We start from the raw sequence: 22,535 nt of genomic DNA on the forward strand, positions 1-22,535 counted from the left end.
TGTACAAGTTAATGGAGATAATTTTTATAGTCCTTTTAAGAATTATATAAAGTCAATTACTATATTGGAAGCATAAAAAAATTAACGATAAATTCAGTAAACAGTAGTAGTTAATTGATAGATTTTTTTTATAAAATAAAGAATATGATTTTTGACTAAATAAGTTCATTAACCTCGTAGGATGACAAGTTGGTTTATGAAATTGGAACTTCTGGTCCCAACCTAATAAAAATAAGCGGGTTCTAATGTATACGAATCATCTTAGATTTGAGCTTTTCGTAGAATTCGTTGCATTTTTATATACTTTTTTTAAAAAAACCAAAATTAATTATCTCATACAAAGATCCAGTCGCTTCATAAGATATTTTTTGTACAATTTACATCAATCTCCTCAGGGAAATTTTTTCCTCAATCTTATACGCACTTTATCACTTACAAATAATTTACATATCCTCGATTAGATCCATATCCTGTATTTTTTAAAAGCTATGTGCTGCATTTCAAATGATTTTTTCTAAAAATCTCTTCATCTATTCGCATTATAAAAGAAAAAAGGGAAAGAATAGGTAACAAATCGATTACAAGGATGAGAACAGTTTGATCAATCCCAAGCTTGCGTTTCACAGAAATAAGCTTGTTGGGTTAACATTAACTCACGTACTGTACTTTTTATTGTTTTTGTGAAAAACTTTTTTAAATAATGATAACATTCAGATGTCTAAATATGAAATAGAAACAATTATATCAAGATATACGGCTATACGAACAAAATCAATGTTTATTCAAATCATTTGCCGTGTTAAAAAAATACCATTACAGAAAAAAAGGTATTTAGCATGTAATTGAATGTATTAAAAAAGATTTTTCCTCGATATTTGTAAAAAGCATATTTATGAAAAATCATCAAGTCACCTCGCGCGTAGCTCGTACGAATTGCGTAGATTTTTCTCTTCTCTCTGTCTCTTTCAGAGGCTCATTCGTAAACGAGTTAATCCTTTGGCTTCTTTCGCACGAGCAAAGAGAAAGAGAAGGAAGCAGCGGGTAGAGGGAGTCGCGATAATAGCGAAAGTATGCAAAACACGATTTTAGTCGGCGCAGAAAGCACAGCAGCGACTTAGTGCAGCCTAAGAGAAGACGATGTGTCCCTTCCCTCTCCAAGGCGAAGTTTCCGTGTAGCGGCAAAGGGAAACAGCCACGTTTCTATATATGGTCACTACAGGCTATCCTGCGTATAGAAGCCGCCCGCACGCGCACACGGATTCGTGTCCTGCGAGCGCATATACATAATATATAAATATACACAACAGCGGTCCAGCATACGTCAGCCATTGGCTTTGTGCGTGCAACGTTTTATAATTCATGCGTGCGTTTTAGTGATACATTATCATTCTAAAAAAAAACCTTGAACGAGATGACGAAGACGACGCTCGTGATGCTGTTTCGGTCACTTTTTTTGATTTTGGCATTCGTGGCGTTCACCGGGGCGAAAAATGAAAAGAAAGTCATTTGTGAGTATTATATACGTACACTTGGTCATTGCATTTGACAAGCTATACTGAAAATACGTTTCATAACAGTCACGATGTGCGTCCCGGAGATTTACTGGGACGACTGCATCCAAATGAAAGTCGACTCGTCGAAGAAGGGCATACCGATATCGTGCATATCGGGTCGCGATCGTTTCGAGTGCATCGACAAAGTTGGTAGACGCGAGGCCGACGTCGTGGCCGTCGACCCCGAGGACATGTACTTGGCCGCCAAGCACGAGCTTGCCACCAAAGCTCAGTACAACATAGTCGAGCAGGTAACGCATTTGATCGCAAATTTTTACCCTGCCTCGCGGGCACTCGATTCTTTTTTTTAATCTTTTTTAGATCAAAACGAAGGAAGAGTCGGAGGCGCCGTATAGATACGAAGCCGTGGCCGTGGTCCACAAAGATATGAAGCTGGACAACATTCGTAAGCTGAACGGCTTGAAGTCGTGCCACACGGGCATCGGTCGAAACGTCGGCTACAAGATTCCGCTGACGAAACTCTCGAGCTTGGGTGCACTGGGCGACCTCAACAATCCCGAGTACTCGGCGCGGGAGAACGAGTTGCGAGCTCTAAGCTTTTTCTTCAGCAAAGCCTGCATAGTCGGCACTTGGTCGCCCGATCCCAGCATCAATCAGAGGCTTAGTAAGTTTTCTCGCGCGAGCTCGGCTCTCGGGTACGAGGCAGGAACCGGTTTTGCTCTCGTGGCTTATTTATGTATACGTATCCGCATCTTATCTCCACCATCGAATTCGCTAACACACACACACGTAGGCTGGCACATTATTACAACTGAAATTTGAACTCTGCACACACAGAGGAGACGTACAGCAATTTATGTGCCCTGTGCGAGAAGCCCGAGACCTGCGACTATCCCGACGCCAACAGCGGCTACGAGGGAGCGCTGCGCTGCTTGACCCAGAGCGGCGGCGACATCGCCTGGACGAAGCTCATCTACGTGCGACGTTACTTCGGCATTAACTTTGGACCGGCCAGCAACGACGCGGCGACCCCGGCGCCGACCGCCGGTCCGTCCAAGGCCGATCCCGCGGACTACCGAATTCTCTGCCCGGACGGAAGCACGGTTCCCATCGACGACAAGACCAAGCCTTGCACTTGGGCTGCTCGGCCCTGGCAGGGATACATGACCAATGGCGGTGTCACCGACATGGATGCCGTGCAAAAGGTTTTTACCCGCGTCGCCTCATTCGTTTTTGGATAATATGTAACTCACTCGATCGCTGTACAGGAACTCACTCAATTGGGCAAATTCGGCGAGGAAAAGAAAGCAGGCTGGTGGAAAAACATCATGTTACTGAGTAATAAGACTGTGGCTGTCGCAACTTCGCCGGTCGATCCGGCTCAACATCTCAAAGTCGCCAAATACATGGAAGTGGTCGAGCGAAATTTCGGAGCTCCAGAGCGAACTGCCAGATGGTGCGTCTACGAAACTAAAGCGCTGGAAAAATGTCGCGCGCTTGCAAAGGCTGCCTTTTCCAGGTAAGTCGTGTGTTTAGCCTTTGTGATGAAAAATATTGGAAATGACTATCTTTGATCGCAGAGATGTGAGACCAAGATTCGATTGTATTCTTCAAAAAGATGAAGAGGCTTGTCTTAAGTCACTCCGCGACGATGGAGCTGATCTACTAGTTATGAGTGGTGAGAGGGTTGAGTACGCGATAAAAAATTATAATATCAGACCGATAGTGGCTGAGGCTTATGGTCCAGGATCGACCGAATTCAGCGAGAGACCGGCTGTGGCAGTTGTAAAACGTGGCAGTTATATCAAATCGTTGCGTGAGTATTTTGTTAACATACAGAATATCACACCAGCAAAAATTGAATAAATTTCTATTCAATGTTTATGATGCCTGAATTTTGCAGCATATTGCAAATGTAGTAAACCTGGTGTTTTTCGCAGGTCATTTGAAAGGACGAAATTCCTGCCACAGCGGCTACAAAGATGACTTTTCCGGCTGGATTGCACCTGTACGAACTATGAAAACCGTCCATTTAATAAATTCAGAGGACGATGTGTCAGAATTTTTCGACAAATCGTGCGTGCCCGGTGCGTCTCGCGACACAACATTGTGCAGTCTCTGCATTGGTAATCTTGCCTCGAAGGACGAAGCTTTAGCTGAATTCACCAGATGTAGTGCTACTGATGCCGAAGATTACAAAGGTGGACGTGGTGCTCTCAAGTAAGTATTTTTTTTTATCAAAGTATCGTTCTTGTTTACATCATCCCAAAAAAAGGGATTTTTTTGAATTTATGGTGAAAAAATAGCATTATTGTTACGCAACATCTTCTTCATTTACTAGTTACATGTGATTATTGGCGCACGTTTCGTCCGTGAAACGAGATTTTTTTTATGACGCTTAGGGTTAAAAAACCAGAGTTTCGCGCAACTTATCATACCTATATAAGTGCCAGAACTCATTTGTCAACCAACGTTTTTGACATGTGACGCGCTATGTACGTAACTGTGCCCACATATGCATTGTTCGAAAATTTTTTTTTACAATTTTCACACACTTATTGTGTTGAAATAATTTTGTTTAAATCAGTTGAATATTTAAATGGTTTAATATTTTACGGGCGAGCCTGATAGTTATTTTTTACGATTGTAAACACGTAAATCATAAAAATTAATATGTTATAAAATGCTTGATTGTGGCTAAACCAAGTTACAAAGTCACTATTCGTCTCCTACACAGCGATCGTGTTACGAGTATGAAATTTTTAGTTTTTTTCCTATTTATTGTAAGCCTTCATTTTTGTGGGGCCACTCACTCCTATCAAAATGGTATGTACAAAGTAAAAAATAAATTATATCATAATATAATAAGATACAAATCAACATTGTAACTCACATTTTAGCTTACACCATCCAAAAATATGAATACCCAGTTCTCAATCAATATCAAACTCAAGGATCGTATAGCTCAAATAATATGAATACCTACCAAACTTATAACACAGGTTCAGTTTATTCAATGCCGACAATCAAATATGTTGGTGTTCCTATGTACCAGCAATATCTGATAAGAAATACTTACAAACCATCAGTTCCAGTGTACATCAGTAAAAGCACTGCTGATATTTCGAATCTAAATAGACAAAATACAAACCAAATATTAAAAATATTTTTCAATTTAAATGTCGGCGAAGATGTTAAGCAAAACATTCATCAACTTTTAACGTTAGATGCAAATGCAAACGGCACATATACTCAGTACATTTATCAACTGATACTTCAAATTTTCAGTTTAAACATTAACGATGACGCTAAAAGAACTATAATCAACCTCTTGAATTCGAGAATTCAAGGGCTTACGACAAATGGTGGATCTAATGCAGCTGAAGAACAGTCAATTAAAAATCAAATCGGGAGTTTGAATATTGATGAGAGTAATAAGCAACAGCTGGTTCGAATTTTAGTTAGTAATTTCAAAGGACCGCAAAATGAAGCAGTTATTACAACTCGAAATGAAAGTTCAAATAAAGATATTACCGATGAACGATTAACAAACAGAAATAAAAATTATGCAGCAGTTTCAACAGATACTACGGAACATTTGAAACCGATGGTGGTTTCTGCACCTATTCAAGATGTATCTCAAAAGAATATAGTACAAAATAGCAATTTAAATGAATATAGTGAAAATGAAAAAAAGATAGTAGGCTTATTGACTAAGAAAAACGTGAATGAAGAAATGAGAAAAAAATTACTCGAACTACTAGCAGTTGACACCAAAGGAAATGGAGCTTATACTTCATACATATTGGCATTGATTACTCAAATTGAAGGATGGAATATAAACGTCGACATTCAGAGAAGAGTTCTTGAAATTTTAATTGATAGAATTCTGAAATATCAGTTAAATGGTGGATACTCTGACGCTGATATCCAGACAATCAAAAATGAAATTGAAAAACTGAACGAGTCCAGAAGTTGGAAAAATATTATAATCCGATATCTAATAATTGATTTCAAAGGCCAGCAACTTCAATCCACCGGTACCGATTCTTCTCAGAATAATGTACAAAAAACTATAATTCAGTCTAATACTTCCAATCAAAATGACGAGAATATACAAAAAATATACAATATATTGGTTTTAAAGAATGTTAACAATGATGCTAGGAATAGCTTATTGAAACTTTTGACAGATCACATAGAAGATACTGGATATACTCAGTACATATTGCAAGTGATAACTAAAATTATCAATTCAGAAATTACTGATGATATTCAGGGACAAGTACTTCACCTATTGGTATTGAGGATTTTACAATATGAATTAAACGGTGGATCGACTGAAGCCGACGAAAAGTTAATTAAGAGTCAAATCGAGCAACTCAAAACAACTTCTTATTGGAAAAATATTATAACCCGATACTTAATCACCGACTTTAAAGGGTACCTTTATCAGGTCAAAGGCAGCGGACCAAGTAAGAATCTTCCACAAGCGGCATCCGTTCCAGGTGTTTCACAAAAAAATCAGGATCAACTAGAGAATTTCAGCCAGTACGGAGAACATGTTAAAAACGTGATGAAAATATTGATCGAAAGAAAAATTGATGAAAATATAAGAAATAGATTACTTACAATTTTAGTATTTGATACAGAAGCTGGTGGAACATATACTGAATATATTTTAAATTTTATAAATCAAATTATTAGTTGGGATTTAAGCAGTGATATACAGAAAAAAATACTTGAACTATTGATATTCAGAATTGTACAGTATCAAAAAAACCGTAAATATTCCGATGCCGACATAATATCAGTAAAAAATGAAATTGAGCACTTAAAAATATCCAGAAAGTGGAAAAATATTATACTCCACTTCTTGATTATATATTTCAGAGGAGTATACCTTGAAAGAAGTTACCATGGTACCGCCCCAGGTGGATCCAGAAAAGTGGTACTTGAAGCACGTTATACGGAAGAAAAAGAAGAAAATCGTCAAAAAATTATGGAAATAATGATGGTGAAGAGTGTTAATGAGGACATGCAGAAAAAATTACTCGAAATTATTATTAATGATTCTACTGAAGGAGTTGCATACACTCAATATATTTTGCAACTTATGATACAAATCGTTTCCTGGGATATTAGTAATGACATTCAAACAAAAATGATCGAATTGTTAATCTTCAGAATATGCCAATTTGAAATAAATGGTGGATCTACCGAAACCGATGAACAATCAATTAGAACTCAAATTTCACAATTGGATACAACGGAATCTTGGAAGAATAGATTTATTCAATTTTTGGTGTTAAACTTTAAAGGGCAGCTCCTCCATACAAAAAGTAGTGGGTCTGACAAATCTCAATCAATTACAATTCAAACCGATAAATTAAATGTCAATGAAGGAAACGAAGGATCATGTATTGGTTCATGTTCTGGTTCAATGCAATACTTGCCTCATACAGATTGCTCAAAGTTTTGTCAATGTTCCAATGGTCAACCGATTGTTATGCCTTGCCCAGCTACTCTTCAGTGGGATACAAAAATAAATAATTGCAATTATCCTTCTCAAGTTCAGTGTCCCAGCCAAGGTGGTCAGAACCAAGTCGAACAAGCTTCTTCGCAAGATTCTGTACAAACCACTGTGTCCGACAGCCAAATTTCAAATTCCGGTAGTGGAAACGAAGGATCATGTATTGGTTCATGTTCTGGTTCAACGCAATACTTGCCTCATACAGATTGCTCAATGTATTGTCAATGTTCCAATGGTCAACCCATTGTGAAGTCTTGTTCAGCTACTCTTCAGTGGGATACCAAAATAAATAATTGCAATTATCCTTCTCAAGTTCAGTGCCCCAGCCAAGGTAATCAGAACCAAGAAGCTCAATTACGAGCAACTGAAATACGATCTCAAAATATAAATCAAATTAATAGCAAAGGAGCGCTAAACGCCATTTCAGAGAATGAAGTCAATAGAGGCAGCTCTCTGTACGGAGAACAAGAAATAATAATGCCTCGAACCGAAATTAAAAACCTGCAGTACAATTTATACAAGGAAAAAAAATTAGTAACAAACGGGTTTACCGATAATTTAGGAAACCTTGGTAAATCTCAGTATGGAGGCTACCAAACACGTGTACTTCAAATAGGGGGTACAAAAGTCAATTATAATGGAAACAATCGATACTCTTTTAACCAAGTTGGACAATCATATAATAAAATTAATTACTCGCATAATAGTGATAAATTTAAGCAATCGAATTTCGAAAATGATGTATTAGTTAATAACAATGTGCAGTCTGATGAACGCGAAGCAAGGAGTAAATATTTCGGTTATAATTATGGAAATGCAGGAGTTGGTTCTGACAGTTATGGATTCAAATTGAATGGTTATACAACATCTGGTTTTAGTTCAAGTTCATTATTAGATGGTTTTCGTATAGATGAAAACATAGTAGGAAATGAAATTGGTAAAATGATGAAAGTTACAAGTCTATCTGGTTTTCATCGTCCAAACAGTGTGAAGACTTCTATTAGAACAGAAATAAGACGATATACGTATTCGAATTAATAAATGATTTTTTTGTAGACTTTACATTCAATTTTATAAATATATAGTTTGAATAGTACCACAATTGTTTCTATTTATTTCTTGTAAAATTCATACAACTTTTAAAATTTATTGAACATATATTCATTCTGTCCATTTATTTACAGGTGCTTATTGGATGGCAAAGGACAAGTGGCTTTTATACCTCTAAGTGCTCTAAAACAAGGTAAATAATAAATGGTAAATGGATAGATAAAAGCCTGAGAAAATACTATGCTTGACTTTATAATTTATAGATAATACAACGAAAAATTCCGACTTCAATTTGGTTTGTCCCAATGGAGGAATAGCTAGAGTCGAAGATTGGCCACGATGCCATTTTGGTTTAGAACCACCCCGAGTTATTGTTAGTTTTGCTGGTAAATCGGCTAACTCAATCGAGGAACTCACTCACGGTATTTTAGCAGCAAGCGCTCTGTACTCGAAAAATCCTGATTATTTCCGACTCTTCGGTACTTGGGCAGGACAATCGAATATCTTGTTTAAAGTAAGTAATTAAATCTTGAAAATAATTTTTTCGATATTTTAAAATAAACAAAATCTGAAGAAAATGACAATTTATTCATGTAAGAATACATCATTTTTTAATTCATTAGAATTCATCATTTTTAATGACCGGCATTATACTAAAGAAAAAGTTTTTATCAATAGATACACATAAATATAATTTTTTACAAATTTATACTATATTATTTACCTCTAATTAATCATTGATTTTTAATATACAATTTGAATGCTTTACAGGACGAAACAAAAAATTTAATTACCGTCGACAAATCATGGAATCGATGGAAACAATGGGCAACGATCAAACGAGAATACAATTATTGATTGGGCTATGCTGTAATGTTAAACAATCACGTTTAAACTCGTCATACATCTTCCCAACGAATTTCTATCATATTTTTATCGCCTAATTCATCGAAATTCATTGCACAATAAAGTCTGATAAATAAAATAGATAAAAAGTATAGTAATAATTCCTGAATCATCACCAAAAAATGGTAAATTTACATATACAATATTTTCGTTCGCTCGATGAAGATGTCGATAAATTCGCCCTCTGCGTTCTCGTGCTCGACACGACTTTTTGTAGATCATTTTATAGAGGCGCAAAAGTCACATTTTAAACATTACATGAGAAAAATATGCCGACAGCTTCACCGTTAAAACGAAATTGATCAATTTCTATTCTATGTACAAATTATTAATTAATTAGAAAAATAAATTATAATATTCTAAGCTGTTCTCGTATAGAGACACGTCTTTAAAAGACGATTGGACGCGAGCGGTAAACTGGATCATTGACCTTCTTTAAATACATGGCCGTTATTTTCGACGTTATAAATTGCGAGATCGGTCCGTATCGTTTGGTGCTGTATTTTTTGTAAACCGCGTGATAATCGGTGTTCTCCTCCTTCGATTGGATGACTTTTTGCATAAGTTGCGTACCGACGTAATCCATCTGCTCTTCCGGCAAGCTGTAACTCAAATTCGAAAATATTTTCTATCACTACTCTGTCGCATTTCGTCGGTGACAATTCGATGATGATGCTAATTACCGATACTTGGCGAGGATAGGATTGGCCGTGTACACTCGATTCCTCCAGTAGTTCTTGGGACAATCCAAATTTGCAATATTCGGCATGGTTATGACGAGCGCCATCTCGGCGCAGATCGCTGCCAAGTGCACTGCCGACAGATTGTAAATCTTGTGATGCAGCAGCGACAGGTCGATCTGTGCAGTAGAAACGTTTCCATTGACAGTACAGATCAAATTTGAGGAAAAGAACACAATTTTTATCTCTTACCAGATAACTACCACAGTAGTATATATCCTGGACCTGGGACGAGGACTGCCGTTGAACTTCCTCGAGCATTACCGTGTACAATGCGAGAAGCGAGAAGGGCTCAGAAAACGATACCTCAAAATTCAGCGACATCAAGATTTTCCTCTCGTAGTTCGCAAGAGTCTGATTGTCATCTTGGACATCTTTACTTATCAATTTGGTTAGAGTCGAGGCCTGAAAATACGATTCAAGCAATTGTCAATCGATGCTGTACGCGCTTTTCATCAAGCTCGATATGAATGTTTTATTACGTCTGGGGTTTCATCGATCCTCGAATTTTTTTTCAAAGATATCCACAGAGCCGCCAGGGCCAATATCTGCAGCTCGTCAGTGTGTGCCGACACCGTGTCGATGTAAGCATCAAATATTTTCACTGCTTGGTATAGTACAAAGGACGGATATTTGTAGTAAGTCTGAGAAATCGGAGCAATCGTTATTTTTGAATATTGAGAAAAAACTCTGCCACTTGATTCGAACTCACCCCTGCCCTGATGAGCCATTTCACAATCAATCGCCTCTGGTCCGGAGTAATATTTTTCTTCAAAAAATTGTCGGATAATTTTTTCTTATCGTTGATCTCCATTTGAAAGCGTATGTACTCGGCCATGTAATCCATATTGTAGGCTAATTCAAGCGACAAATTGCCGCGTTTCGGGCGCTGATCTTTTTTCTCCGATACTCTTTTATGCTCTTCTTTGATCTGCAATTATAAAACATTAAGACGGGAGTGCAACAACAAAAATGCGACAATGACTTCACAGTCTTTTTAAGTCGCGAGCTTTTAACAAAGAAGTTAACGAAGAAGTCATTTTTTCAATAATGCAGGTTGAAAGTATAACGTATAAATTATTATTACTTTTTACTCTATTCTATAGTAAAACCATCTTACGATACATTGAAAAATTGCCATCGCATTCGATCAGTACTCACTTTGAAGACATTTGTTTTCGGTATATGTGGAAGATCTTGAGGTGATTTTACCGGCCTCTTATCCTCTTGCAACACTCGTAACACTAACTTATTGCACATTTGCTTGTATTCACCGATATTGGCATCAACATCATTTTGCGTATCAGCGTCGTGGACGATGCTGGGAATCGAATATTTCGTATAAGTTTTGTTATTCGATACGTCTGTATCGGACGACAGCTTTTTCTTGTCCTCTTGCAACGTCCGAGAAGGTTTTTTGTTGTGTACATGGCTGACTTCTTGCATTTTTTCGGTATTGGCTTCAGCATCGTTTGGCGTATTAGAGCCATCAGCGTAGACCGGAACCGAAGATTTGGGGTAGGTTTCAGTACTCGGTACGCCTACATCATTCGACGTCTTTTTCTCAACGAAGTAGGTCCGACGGGAGGTGGATTCATTTTCATTTTCTACGGGGATAGGCTCGAAGTTGAGTTCATTCGACGATGTAGTTCAATCGTGAGCGAACTTACCTGTTAAACCCTTGGGCCGTAGGGGCTTGTTGTCGCAGCTGACATCGGGGGCCTTCCTGGCGATAAAAGCAGCGGACTGCTTGGACGCGTCAGAGACCGTAGGGATTTTCGAGCCGCCCAGGCACTCGACGTTCTCCTTGCCAGTCATCGTCTTCTTTACCGACCCGTTGACGACGAGTGACTTGTTGTTGTTGTCCGACAGTGGATTCGTTTTCGTTGGATTTCTTACCGACGAGTTCATGTTTTAACAATCTTTTTTACTTTCGGTACCGTTGAACAATCGTTCCTCGCATGAGAACGAATTAGAAAAGCCCCGCCGACAACGAAGAAAACTCGATAAGAATCGCTCGCGTACTTTTCGCGCAACTCAATAAATACAAGAGACAAGAAAAGAAAATGATTAATCGAAAAATCGTAATTGCAAGAAGGCAGCCGCACTGCGCGAGGCTTACCGACACACTAACCCGCGTCCTTGAATGGCTACTACTTGTTTCACTGTAGCTCGCGCGCCCGCGTGTAAACAATGGCTCCTCGCGCGCGCGTGTACCTGTCTAGTTATATACTCGTATGCTGCCGCGTGTTGATACGCGTATGTGTGTGTGCGCGCGCGTCTGTGTATGTGAGTTTGTTGTTGACCACCCTGCAGTTATAGAGTGCCGATATATATTTTGATCGATATCGTAGTTGCTCGATCAAATATTTGTCGTCGATGGAAGTGAACGCTATTTACGTGTGATGCTCTCGTGATGTACACGTATATACCGTATTATATATTCCAACTTGCCTATAAATAAGCATAATATGTTTGTACCTTGCGCGCAACACTGGTTTTTTCTCGGTACTCGCATCGTTGTCGGTAATTAAAATTTCTAAATGATCAGCAAGTATCTTTATTTTCATCGCTACATACTCTCGAGAGAATATTATTTTTGTACACGGTGCATCAAAATCATATCGAATCAGTCGACTACGAGGCGATTCGATTGTCGCAGCTTTTGTGCGAGAGAAGCTTTCAGCTGGTGCGCGAATTGCGAATGATGTAATTTTTCCAACAGCATAATCATTGTCGCGAAAAACACTCCGCCAATTATCAACAGCATTAGGGGTAATATGTCAATTATTTCCACCGCCGATAAGTTTTCTCCACTCTGTAATGAGGAACAATTGTTTTGAGTTAACGGACATATCGGTAGATTAATAATACGATTTTCCGACCTTGCTGCCTTGGATGGCCAATTCAGTAGCTATGACCCTTTGCAGAACTCCGCTGTCACCCATCATCAAAATACTACCAAAAATTCAAGCATTCTTAATTCGATAATTTGCATTTTTATTTAACGAGATCTGTTGCTTACTTGCTATTTATGATCCCTCGAAATGGGCTTCGTTTTTGCACTCCCATTGCCAAAGTTGTCTGCATTATCGGCTCCAAGGGCTCCAATATGCAAGTCATCAGATGTTCGAGTATAGCGAACATGTTGTCGGTTATCATGAACGCGTAATCCTGTTCAGTGCAGACTTTGCTCAAGCCCTCCAAGTAATTGTTCGGCAGCTTTTCAACATCGTCGAGTATTTCACTGAACATCCTTTGCAATACTTTGTCCGAAGTTGTCTAAATAATGGTTAAAGCAGTCAACTGTTATTGTCGTTAAGAATTAAAAAGAAATAATAAGCGCGAACTTGAAAGAATCCATAATCGGCCGAATCCTTGACTACGCCGAATTTGTAGGAGCCATCCTCCAGAAGACCGACCATCGTTGTGAAGGGCATGACAAAAACCTTGACGGCCAAAAAGCTTATCAGAGCCGCCGAGTAGGCCGCGACCAGGATGACACCGGTAAAGTGAATAACCAGATGGATTATTCTTATGGGATCGATGTCGACCTCGACGCTTCCCTGCGAGCAGACGTCGCCGAAAATGTGGAAGAATGTGTCAAGGAAGTGCACGTCGAGCTCTTCGCTGCTGAACTGGAAACGCGACGGAGACGTTTTGAACGATATCAATATGAAGCCGCTCGACAGCAGCATGATGATTAAAATGCATAACCAAATTCCCCCGTAGAAGGGATCCGAGTACGCGGTCCATTTGACTGCGGCGTACTGCGGTCTTTTGATAAAAGTACGACATCTGCAATCAACGATGATAACACATTAACTTTATGAATATTGCAAGTTCGAGAAAGAAAACGAATGTTATCGACTTAGTTGAGAAAACAGGAGTTGTGAATGCTATGGAGTCAAGTCTGTCGGAGCTCATTAACAATTCGGCCGCTACCAAGTCGGTTTCCTTACGGACGAGCATTCCAATGGCCCCGCTCCACGAGCCATCGGGGTGCTTCGAGCCCCAATCTTCGCTCTTCGAATAGACGATTCTGCAAAAGTTCATGTCATACTGGGTATAGAAGTTTTTGGTGCATAACGTCAGGCCACAAGCAGCTGCTGCGATGTGTTTTTTTGCGCGTGAATTCTCACGTTAACCTCGAACGTACGAATAATGTCCAGGCCAATTTTGCATCATGTTACGTAAAATTTTGAATAAAAATTCTCTGAGCAATGCTATAAATTTCGAACGTCAGCTGCAGTGTTTTTATTGCGAGCGGAGGAGACGAAAGGGCGACGGCACGAAAACCGACATATTCGAGGAAAGGGCTGCGGCCTCGCAAGAGGAATATTTTCGTAAAAGAACTGCTCGGCAGTTGGATATTTTGCGGGAAAAACTGCGCAAGATGAACGAAGAAGTAAAGACCACGATTGAAGGAGTCGGCTCCGAAAAAGATAAGGAAAAGGACAAGTAACACTCTTGAAAGCGCGCAAATAAAATTGACCGTCTTACGTGCAATTAAGATTTTCCTCGAGTATTTGAATAATCGTGCCAAAGAAACCTTTGATGCCGGTCATCATTCCATCGGAATTTTCTATCGCTACGGAAACCGGTGGATCCTGGAACAGGTAACGATTCATAAGCATTAATTAAACGCCGAGAGCGAGCCCAACATCGATCGGCACTGACTTCCACCGTTGTAACTCGTATCAATTGTCCTTGCAGATTACTTCTTCGTTGATAGAGCGCGAGTCTCGTTATCTCCAGTCCGCTCTCTTCCTCCCATGTACCGAAAACATTGGTAATCAATTCCCGACCCTTGTCGATGCTGTAAACCTCCGTCAGCACGTAAGTCTTGCTGTCCTCGAACTTCTGGACGACCAAAAATATGCAGTCCAAGGGCACATAAATGTTGGAAAAGAAATCGCGTATGCTCGTGTTGCTGCGGAAAAATATAACCCAATTTATGTAAGCCATGTCGATCCACGGAGCGATGAGCTGAGAAAATAAAAAAAAAAACTCAAATGCCCCGATCGCAGCTTTGATTTTTATTGAGTTGAGAATCAAGTATCTAGGTACCGTGGAATATTGTTCTCGCAGCTCGTCCGAGTCGTTGATGAGAATAAACAACGGACGCTTCAATGAGTAGTAACTTTCTCCAATCTAACATGCTCAAAAATTAATGAATCTCCTTCCGGAAAAGTTTCCTCGAGCGTAAGCTTACCTGCTGTCTGAAAGTTTTTATAGCGTAAGCCGTGGTGCGCACGTGAAGTCGACCCATGTAAATCGGCAGAGAAACGAGATCTTGACTCTCGTGAAGTCCTTCAAATTTTAACGATGATTTTTTATCGATACGGGCGGTTACTACGAGATACGAGAAAAAAACTTCATACCAAGATTATTCATGGGATTTTCTACGGTGTACATGAAAATGAGGCAAGTGTTGTTGAATACATTGTGAACGGCTTCGGCGACGAGCTGATAAATTTTCGCTTCGTGTACTAACTGAGCTTTTACAGATGTCAGTGCCAAGAAAAAGCACAAAAAGTAATTCGTTTTCCAGTATTTAAACATTATTAAAAGGAAAATTGAAAAAAAAATTTAATTGAAGAAGATGAAAGTAAAAAATTTTAACAAAAAAATAAGCTTGCATGGCCATAGACGCGACTGATTTCCCAAGACAGAATGTCAGGGTGGATCGATTTTTTGTGCCAACATTAGTCTTGTTTGAATTGAAATTATGTTAAGTACTTTAATAATAGCTTTTGATATACCATCAAATACTAATGAAAAATAAAAGAAGGTTCGGGATTTAGCTAAATAAAAATTTCATCGAGTTGCATGAAAACGAAATTTCCTTTTACGTAGATGACGCATAAATTCGCGCAAGGTAATTGTGATAACTGAAATACTCAATAGTTGAAAATAATTAAAAAATGCAAAAGTGATAAACGGAATAAGTTAGTATTCAGTGTAAGAATAATACTCGAAAGAGTCATACAGTTTACAAGTATAGTCAAAATCCATGTGTGTTTGAAAATAAAAAACAAAAATGACAGTTTACACGAAATCTTTGATTTTACTAACAGTTTTTTCATGCTTCGCGTGGTCAATGACAATGGCTCAGGAATCACCGATAAATGGTACAATAATTTTTTTCTTAAAAATGTTTAGCCTTCTCTTATTTCATTGTTTTTTTTTAGTTTTAAAAAGTATGAATTCATCGAATGCTAAAGAGGCAGTGCAAAACGCCATGTCAAAGTTCGATACACAGGGAATGAATATTTCCGACGTGATCGTGGAAATTCGTAAATACGTCATTCCTTTCTTCAAAATTTCTCTTTTCCTTCTCGACAATTTGTTGAGAAACACGCAAAATATGTCTTTACCTTGCATTATTACATCATGGATACCACTGCAGGCCATGTGTACGTCGTTGAAGAGACATTGACTAATTATACGAAACATGTAAAGAAATACTTTCATAGTGTACAAGGATTATTTACCATAAAATATACTTTAAATAAAGAGTTTTTATCTTGAAAACATGGCATAAGATTTTAGTTGAATTTAATTTCCTGCCAAATCTTTTATACTTCACATCATCCTTCCAATTATTTTTCTCCATCACTTGATGCATATAATGTATAATTTTAATTAGTGCAGCGCATCGCCAATTTACATAAGTAATTGAACATACGAAGCTCGTATACCGATAAGGTTACTCGTCCGTTTTACCTCATCATATCACCAAAATAATGGTTACTTTTTCTTAGCCGCAGTCTAGCCTTTGGCATCATTCGTGAGCTCAAAAATAATGATGCTCACGAGTAGCGTTGTTTTGCTGTTCTCTCTAAGTGTCACGGGCTGTTTTAATATCGCCGAGGCAAAAAATGACTCTGGTAACTATATAATTTGAAATATTGAAAAAATGAATGGTAGAGTAATTATTATGTGGTCTAACTCTAGATCTTCAGGCAAAACCAGTCATTCCTCTCAACATGGTGCCTCTTTTGTTGCCGAATTTCGGCTGGAGTGGGTTTCCAATTAAAATTTTGCAGTTTTTAAAACAGATTTTGAAAAATATCATCGAGCAAGCCGTCGAAAAACTAACGCCCGTCGTATATTGGCTAACTGAAAAGTTGATAGATCAACTAGCCTACCTCGCGAGTAGCGAGGACAAGAGAGTGGCCAAGAGATACGAGTGGTCTTTTCACGACGCAACTCAAAGTGGCGAGGGCCGAAGGAGCTACCCCGTTCGCTTTGCGAGCATCCTGTCGGCTGCATTTATGATGCCGTTCAAAGCGGCTTTCGGAGCTGTGCGCTTGCTGCCCGTCGATGCAATTGCCAAAGGGACTTTGAAGGCTTTTAAACCCCTTGGACACATTGCCAAATGGCCTTTAATTGAGAAAGCTATAAACAAGACGATAATTGCCAAGGATGCAGTCATTCTTGTAGTTTGGGAATTCGCAAAGGTGAATGTTTTTCCGAGACTCGACAACGTGGCGAACGGACTGAAAGAATCGAATAATCTACCTACTGTTGTACTCAATTACCTGAACGAAGTGCAGTCTTTTTATCACATTTGCAAAGTATTTGGTTTAGCGTGATTTCGAAAGTTTTCAAATCGATAAAAATGAATTGCTTCGTATTAAAACAAAAGTTAATTTTACCCTGCAATAAAATAATATAATTTGGATTTTCAAATAGCACATCTGTTAATTTTTTTCTTCTTAAAGATTTTGTTAATCATTGATACATTTGCACAGATTATAATAATTTAAAACCTATATACTTACAAATTAGATATTTTTCATAAAAGTAAAATCTCAGATAATGTATACTAGAGATACTTGATGATTCTAGATCATACAGGAATGAAAGTAATAAAAATGAAAACTCAATAATCCATGTACTCGTGATTATTATAAATTCAAAAGCGTTTTTTTTTTATTATTAAAATACTTTCATCATAAATGGAACAAATGAGAAACAATTTTTTGATGTTAAAAATGAGATGGAATTGTTGTCTATGTATACATTCGTAAATCATACACCTTTGTTAAATACGTCAAACTGGTCAATAATATTATCGATAGTTTTGAATGTTGGGTCAATCAGGAGTTAGTTTGATATGTAAATATCTCTATTATGCAGATGTAACGTGCGCATAACTAATGATTCGTGATTCTAATGATACACGCGACAAATACAAACGCAATAAATAAAATAATGTCTTTATTCAACAATTACAGTCTCGGTAATTACGTTTCACCATCACATCGTTAGATTATTACATCATATTTTTTTTGTCCTTCGTCTTTTTCTCCTCCTGTGAAGTCTGATTTTTACTTCATGCCCGTCAACGGTTTACTCGGTCCGCTTAAGATCTGATTGATCATTGGCAGAAAAGTAACTCTGAACGAGCTCAGTACGAGCATTTTGGCGAATTCAGGCAAAATCGAGGACGGTATGGCATCCAAAGCGCTTCGAAGCATACCGTCGAGACCTCCTTTTTTCGAGGCACCTCGGCAGCGCAGGCCGTGATTCAAACTCAGCTCGCACGGTAACGAGCCGTTAAGAATTTTTTTCAGCATGCCGTCGGTCAAGTCATCGAGAGACATGAGAGTCTCCGCGATATTGTCCAACGACGAACGAAATAATGCCCCGACGAAAGGTAATGTTGTCACTGTGCTTAATAGATTACCCAAGTGCTGTGGATCCAACATTAGTCCTGTATCGGAGTTTTTGCCGCGGCTCACTGCAATGGGTATTGTTAATGCACGTTCTTTGAAATTATGAAGTCATTGAAAATTCACTTACGATCATTGGCTTGAACTTGCAACATCGACACGAATAATGAAACGCCTATGATAAAACCCGCAGAAAATATCTTCATAGTGAAGTTTCTCTATATTCAAATTTAATGTAAAAACTTTGATTGCAGCGATGGAACAAAATTTGGTTCACAAATATATAAACTTTGAAAAAAAATTTAAAGTCGGGCAAAAAACATTTTCATTCTAAACATTTACGTTACTTTCAAGTTGAAAACGATAACTAATTCGGATTGGCCTCTCGACGATTCGGCTTATCGTCTGCCTTGTTAAAATTTTTATCATAATTTCTTCTAATTACATCGTTTTTACCATGACCAATTTCCTTATGTTTTTGTAATGCTTCTAACGTCATCTTTGAAATGAAAATAGGTAATTTTTTTGTATTTTGACTCATCATGAAAACATTCAATGAAAATTTTGAATGAATACTGTTTCTAATGAAGAAAAGATAAAATTTAATATTGAGTTGTGAATAAAAAGAAAGCATACCATACCGTACGGACATGTTTAGCATAAAATAAATTATTCTTTTTAAAGTCCTGTAAAAACCCTATTTAAAAAACATCAAAAAATGAACTTTTAGTTGAATTCCCGTTAGTTTATTCAGTTGTTTACAAATTTCGTGCGTGTTTTTTTATGAATTAGTTTTAGTAGCAGTAAGCGTACAGATGGTTGTTTATTCGGATATCGAACTCGCTGGCGACCAAAAAAAGGCTTGTTGCGTAACGTGAGCTTGAATTCAATTTCAGATATATACGTGACAGGGCCGTGAATTAACGTGACCCGAAGTTTTCTGGGTACAAAAATATTCGATCTTTCGAATACACATTGTTACCATTGGTCAGAACTCATTTTATTATTATGCAGTGACCAAAAGCTTACGGAAATAATGCATAGAAGCAAAGCGAGGTTAATGGCACTAAGCTAATATTTTGCCATCAGATACGTATGTATAAAAAACGGAAAACGAATCATACTTTAGATCGAATTCGAGCGATATAACGACAATTAAGTCCTGAATATATACGTTCATTCGTGCATTACGCGCTTTCCAATTTTTACATTTTTACGCATAGAAATTCCAGATAATTTTCTTTGTCTCATTTTGGAGTTGATTCAAAATTAATTGGACTTAATAAATCAAACACAAAGACATCGTAATTATAAAAGATATCCGTATCTGTTAAATTGATACCTATAAATGAAGCCTACATATTATTGGAATTTAAAGAGAAAAAAAAACATTTGAAATAATTTACATAACAGTCATTTCCGCAGCAGAGAGAAAGAAAAGAGCGGAAAAAGCGCTCTCGTGAGCCACCGAAATCAGAGCAAAAGCACGCGCACGAAAACTAAATGTTGCGGGAGAGAAAAAGAGAGAGAAAAAAAGAGGCGTCGAGTGTTTTCAGGCCATTTTCACCTCGTTCCATCACACTAGGTGCATTTTTCCATCGACGAAGGAAAAAAGAGAGGAAAGATACGCACGCGTAAAATAAAGCAATTTATCGAGAGTTGCGCAAATTCACATGTCCCACGCTCCTGATGCTCGACGTAATATGACGAGTGTGCAGAATCAAATGAACAAGAGAGAACAACGTTTGATTCCAATGGTCCTGAGCATCAAGTTTAGAGGCTCGTCCGGAAATCGCGAGATCATACGGTAACCGAATTCTCTTATTTATTTATTTATTTATTCGTTTATTTAATTCGGACTTTTACATGATTTAGTTTCAAAACCTTGGTTGATCTACTCCTCGTGATGGGCACGAGTGCATACATCAGATTTATTAGATCGATCGTTCGAAAATTGATTTTGACAACATTGCGTAAGTGCACTCAAGGATGAACGATACCGACAAGCGCGCGTATATACATGTTTATGCCTACACATAGTTTGCTTTCCCACTTAAACAGTTTATAACATATTTCAGAAGAATAAATATAAGCAAAAAATAGGACAATTAATAATTTATGAAAAATTCGTAATATTTGAAGAAAACAACCAATAATTAGCAGCCGCAAGAAGTAACAAGTATCGATATCTCGAGTCGAGTCTGAGACATACAAACTACAAAACAATTGAACAACGAACTAAACTTTTCTCATCGTTATAATCCCGAAAGGTGAGCGAGAGAAAGAGAGAGAAGTTCACGTAGTAGTAGTCATGCTATGGCGGCGGCCGTGATGGGACGAGCCACACATCTCCATACACAGGCAGTGAATTATATTCACGCTATATACGTACGCCGAGAGATCTTATCATTCTTCTGTTTTTTCTTTTTTATAGTTTATTGTGTGCGTGTAAAACATAATGTCAAGGCATATCGCGCGGAAAATGCACACGTCTGCCGAGCGAGCGTCACGCACTCGTCTATCCATCCAACAACTGGACAAAAGCTAGGCATTTCGCTGAAAAGGCCGACCTTGAGTCCCGCAGACCTAAATCCCTTTATTAGAAAGTACTCGGTACTGACCCATTGTCTAGCCATGGAACCGTGCTCGATTTCATCCTCGTTTCTATATTTGTTATAAAACGCTAATTTTTTCCATGACCACTTTGTCGAATTATTCCCATCGGTAATTGAATTATTCAGTATAACGCTTGATTGCTGGATTATATTTCTAGCCGATTATTTTGCATTGTATCGAATCAACTCTTTCAAGTACATGTTTTCTAACGGCATTCGACAAGTCACCGAGTTGCATTGCATCACGAAACAAAAGCCAAATTTACAATCAATACGCGCATCTTATCAAACATGTCGCGCACTTGTTCCAATAGCGAACTATTCTGAAATAGGTCGAACTATATCCATATTAGCGTACCTACACAGAACATGAAATATGTGTCCGTGACAGTGTCGCAATACGCAGGTTGTTTTTTATTCTCCAGTCGGCCCGCATCATACGGCTACAAAATAAAAGCTTCAATGTCGATATCAACCTCGGATTCCACCTATTATACTCCATGAATGGGAAGCCTCTCTCACATCGGGGCAACTTAATAAACGCGTCGCGTGTTTTTTCGTTAAATGTTCGCTTTCATTGCGCGCGCGCGCTGACATCATTATCCTGCGCGCTTTGATATTAGGCGAAATTTTACATCTGAATAGCCGTGCGCAGTGTGCATTACGACACGCGGCTATTTTCGATACACACACATGAAATTGCGTCGTCGTCGTCGTTGTCGTTGTTCAGAGTATAAATAATTACTACACGTGTAAACGAGCCCGATAATTATATTGCCTCTAAACATGCCCTTTATATTGTCGCGTTGCGGCAGAACTGCATTGTCGTAATGCCGCACGGCGTTATATGGCACAGTGGCGGCAGGCGCTCCATTGCATGCATCAACGCATTACCGACTTGTCAAACTCGCATTCGTTTATTGCTTATGCTTTCTTTATCACCGCATCGAGAGAAGAGCTGTGGGGCTATTATCGTATACGCGCCTCTCTCGAGAGCCGCTGCAAAAAGAAATCTCTGCGGCAGTAACCGATTACTGTTAACATGAACGAGAGACGCGCGGAGAGTTACCATCGAGTCGAAATTGACGCGATGCTATGTACGTATCGTACATACTGTCCTGCGTGCGTATCGCGCGAAGGCGTTACAAAATAAAAATCTCGATACCCGCATCCAGCGCGTTTAGTACCTCGTGCGCAGTATTACGCAAAAAAAAAATAATAATAATAAAAACGGAAAGAAAAACAGAAAAAAGCGCAGCGTCCCGATGCATATTACGTTATCGGATGTACGTGTTTGCACGTGCGTATAAGTATTGGTACGCGCGTTTGTATGTATATTTCTATACAGTCGTGCGCAATGGATGGATCTGTGTCACGCATGAATCGTTTCGAGCACGCGCCTTTGTAGTTTGCGTTATCACCCGAAGGCGATGATGATGCCACGCGACGCGAATATGAGCTAACTTTTTGTTCGTTTCGATGTTTGAACGATT

General features: G+C 38.5%; 7 protein-coding genes and 1 long non-coding RNA gene across 9 annotated transcripts; 5 read left to right on the forward strand and 3 right to left on the reverse strand.

Moving 5' to 3' along the window:
* The first annotated feature begins 1,582 nt into the window (after positions 1–1,582).
* On the forward strand, positions 1,583–8,958 carry LOC106652653 (transferrin). The gene is made up of 9 exons (XM_023458589.1): positions 1,583–1,804; positions 1,875–2,178; positions 2,352–2,719; positions 2,783–3,033; positions 3,095–3,330; positions 3,455–3,734; positions 8,232–8,290; positions 8,361–8,611; positions 8,869–8,958. The coding sequence occupies exons 1-9, from the start codon at positions 1,583–1,585 to the stop codon at positions 8,953–8,955; spliced, it is 2,058 nt and encodes a 685-aa protein (XP_023314357.1). The 3' UTR covers positions 8,956–8,958.
* A 22-nt stretch (positions 8,959–8,980) lies between these two features.
* LOC106648257 lies at positions 8,981–11,939 on the reverse strand. Of its 2 annotated transcripts, none has more exons than XM_014365001.2 (7): positions 11,414–11,939; positions 10,905–11,350; positions 10,456–10,674; positions 10,226–10,387; positions 9,936–10,148; positions 9,687–9,862; positions 8,981–9,611 (listed from the first exon to the last, which is right to left on the reverse strand). In XM_014365001.2, exons 1-7 carry the CDS (start codon positions 11,652–11,654, stop codon positions 9,392–9,394), a joined length of 1,677 nt encoding a protein of 558 aa, XP_014220487.1. In that variant the 5' UTR covers positions 11,655–11,939; the 3' UTR covers positions 8,981–9,391. The 2 variants fall into 2 exon arrangements, with proteins under 2 accessions (XP_014220487.1, XP_014220488.1); XM_014365002.2 differs by having other exon boundaries at positions 8,981–9,605; positions 11,414–11,937.
* A 188-nt stretch (positions 11,940–12,127) lies between these two features.
* On the reverse strand, positions 12,128–15,490 carry LOC106648286 (glutamate receptor-like). The gene is made up of 10 exons (XM_014365046.2): positions 15,128–15,490; positions 14,959–15,056; positions 14,814–14,897; positions 14,424–14,732; positions 14,247–14,353; positions 13,615–13,785; positions 13,094–13,541; positions 12,769–13,025; positions 12,629–12,701; positions 12,128–12,561 (listed from the first exon to the last, which is right to left on the reverse strand). Exons 1-10 carry the CDS (start codon positions 15,306–15,308, stop codon positions 12,373–12,375), a joined length of 1,917 nt encoding a protein of 638 aa, XP_014220532.1. The 5' UTR covers positions 15,309–15,490; the 3' UTR covers positions 12,128–12,372.
* On the forward strand, positions 13,826–14,282 carry LOC111693598. Its single transcript, XM_023458590.1, has one exon. It carries the CDS (start codon positions 13,930–13,932, stop codon positions 14,206–14,208), a length of 279 nt encoding a protein of 92 aa, XP_023314358.1. The 5' UTR covers positions 13,826–13,929; the 3' UTR covers positions 14,209–14,282.
* Positions 15,491–15,698: 208 nt separating the features above from the next.
* LOC106648313 lies at positions 15,699–16,284 on the forward strand. Its single transcript, XM_014365082.1, has 2 exons — positions 15,699–15,877; positions 15,938–16,284. Exons 1-2 carry the CDS (start codon positions 15,787–15,789, stop codon positions 16,183–16,185), a joined length of 339 nt encoding a protein of 112 aa, XP_014220568.1. The 5' UTR covers positions 15,699–15,786; the 3' UTR covers positions 16,186–16,284.
* A 228-nt stretch (positions 16,285–16,512) lies between these two features.
* On the forward strand, positions 16,513–17,576 carry LOC106648309. Its single transcript, XM_014365078.2, has 2 exons — positions 16,513–16,636; positions 16,704–17,576. The coding sequence occupies exons 1-2, from the start codon at positions 16,552–16,554 to the stop codon at positions 17,342–17,344; spliced, it is 726 nt and encodes a 241-aa protein (XP_014220564.1). The 5' UTR covers positions 16,513–16,551; the 3' UTR covers positions 17,345–17,576.
* Positions 17,577–17,944: 368 nt separating this feature from the next.
* LOC106648302 lies at positions 17,945–18,783 on the reverse strand. Its single transcript, XM_014365070.2, has 2 exons — positions 18,558–18,783; positions 17,945–18,495 (listed from the first exon to the last, which is right to left on the reverse strand). Exons 1-2 carry the CDS (start codon positions 18,631–18,633, stop codon positions 18,083–18,085), a joined length of 489 nt encoding a protein of 162 aa, XP_014220556.1. The 5' UTR covers positions 18,634–18,783; the 3' UTR covers positions 17,945–18,082.
* A 529-nt stretch (positions 18,784–19,312) lies between these two features.
* Positions 19,313–20,539, forward strand: LOC111693600. The gene is made up of 2 exons (XR_002763444.1): positions 19,313–20,234; positions 20,303–20,539. It is a non-coding gene; the product is annotated as an uncharacterized LOC111693600 (long non-coding RNA).
* The last annotated feature ends 1,996 nt before the right edge of the window (positions 20,540–22,535 follow it).

Source organism: Trichogramma pretiosum, unplaced genomic scaffold, assembly GCF_000599845.2.
Source record: "Trichogramma pretiosum strain Unisexual culture from Peru unplaced genomic scaffold, Tpre_2.0 scaffold24, whole genome shotgun sequence".
In the NCBI taxonomy this organism is placed as follows: Eukaryota; Metazoa; Arthropoda; class Insecta; order Hymenoptera; family Trichogrammatidae; genus Trichogramma; species Trichogramma pretiosum.

What these genes read in the sequence shown, in the direction of transcription:
- LOC106652653 (XM_023458589.1), top strand. Translation starts at nt 1,583, where the DNA reads ATGTGCGTCCCGGAGATTTACTGGGACGACTGCATCCAAATGAAAGTC. An exon ending in GGTGGACGTGGTGCTCTCAA is followed by an intron (nt 3,735 to 8,231) that starts GTAAGTATTTTT and finishes ATTTATTTACAG; the next exon opens with GTGCTTATTGGATGGCAAAG. An exon ending in TCTAAGTGCTCTAAAACAAG is followed by an intron (nt 8,291 to 8,360) that starts GTAAATAATAAA and finishes TATAATTTATAG; the next exon opens with ATAATACAACGAAAAATTCC.
- LOC111693598 (XM_023458590.1), top strand. Translation starts at nt 13,930, where the DNA reads ATGTTACGTAAAATTTTGAATAAAAATTCTCTGAGCAATGCTATAAAT.
- LOC106648286 (XM_014365046.2), bottom strand. Translation starts at nt 15,308, where the DNA reads ATGTTTAAATACTGGAAAACGAATTACTTTTTGTGCTTTTTCTTGGCA. An exon ending in TACGAGTTACAACGGTGGAA is followed by an intron (nt 14,354 to 14,423) that starts GTCAGTGCCGAT and finishes TACCTGTTCCAG; the next exon opens with GATCCACCGGTTTCCGTAGC. An exon ending in CCGATTATGGATTCTTTCAA is followed by an intron (nt 13,026 to 13,093) that starts GTTCGCGCTTAT and finishes ACCATTATTTAG; the next exon opens with ACAACTTCGGACAAAGTATT.
- LOC106648309 (XM_014365078.2), top strand. Translation starts at nt 16,552, where the DNA reads ATGATGCTCACGAGTAGCGTTGTTTTGCTGTTCTCTCTAAGTGTCACG. An exon ending in CGAGGCAAAAAATGACTCTG is followed by an intron (nt 16,637 to 16,703) that starts GTAACTATATAA and finishes GTCTAACTCTAG; the next exon opens with ATCTTCAGGCAAAACCAGTC.
- LOC106648257 (XM_014365001.2), bottom strand. Translation starts at nt 11,654, where the DNA reads ATGAACTCGTCGGTAAGAAATCCAACGAAAACGAATCCACTGTCGGAC. An exon ending in ACGGCCCAAGGGTTTAACAG is followed by an intron (nt 11,351 to 11,413) that starts GTAAGTTCGCTC and finishes CTATCCCCGTAG; the next exon opens with AAAATGAAAATGAATCCACC. An exon ending in GGATCGATGAAACCCCAGAC is followed by an intron (nt 10,149 to 10,225) that starts GTAATAAAACAT and finishes TCGTATTTTCAG; the next exon opens with GCCTCGACTCTAACCAAATT.
- LOC106648302 (XM_014365070.2), bottom strand. Translation starts at nt 18,633, where the DNA reads ATGAAGATATTTTCTGCGGGTTTTATCATAGGCGTTTCATTATTCGTG. An exon ending in GCAAGTTCAAGCCAATGATC is followed by an intron (nt 18,496 to 18,557) that starts GTAAGTGAATTT and finishes TACCCATTGCAG; the next exon opens with TGAGCCGCGGCAAAAACTCC.
- LOC106648313 (XM_014365082.1), top strand. Translation starts at nt 15,787, where the DNA reads ATGACAGTTTACACGAAATCTTTGATTTTACTAACAGTTTTTTCATGC. An exon ending in TCAGGAATCACCGATAAATG is followed by an intron (nt 15,878 to 15,937) that starts GTACAATAATTT and finishes GTTTTTTTTTAG; the next exon opens with TTTTAAAAAGTATGAATTCA.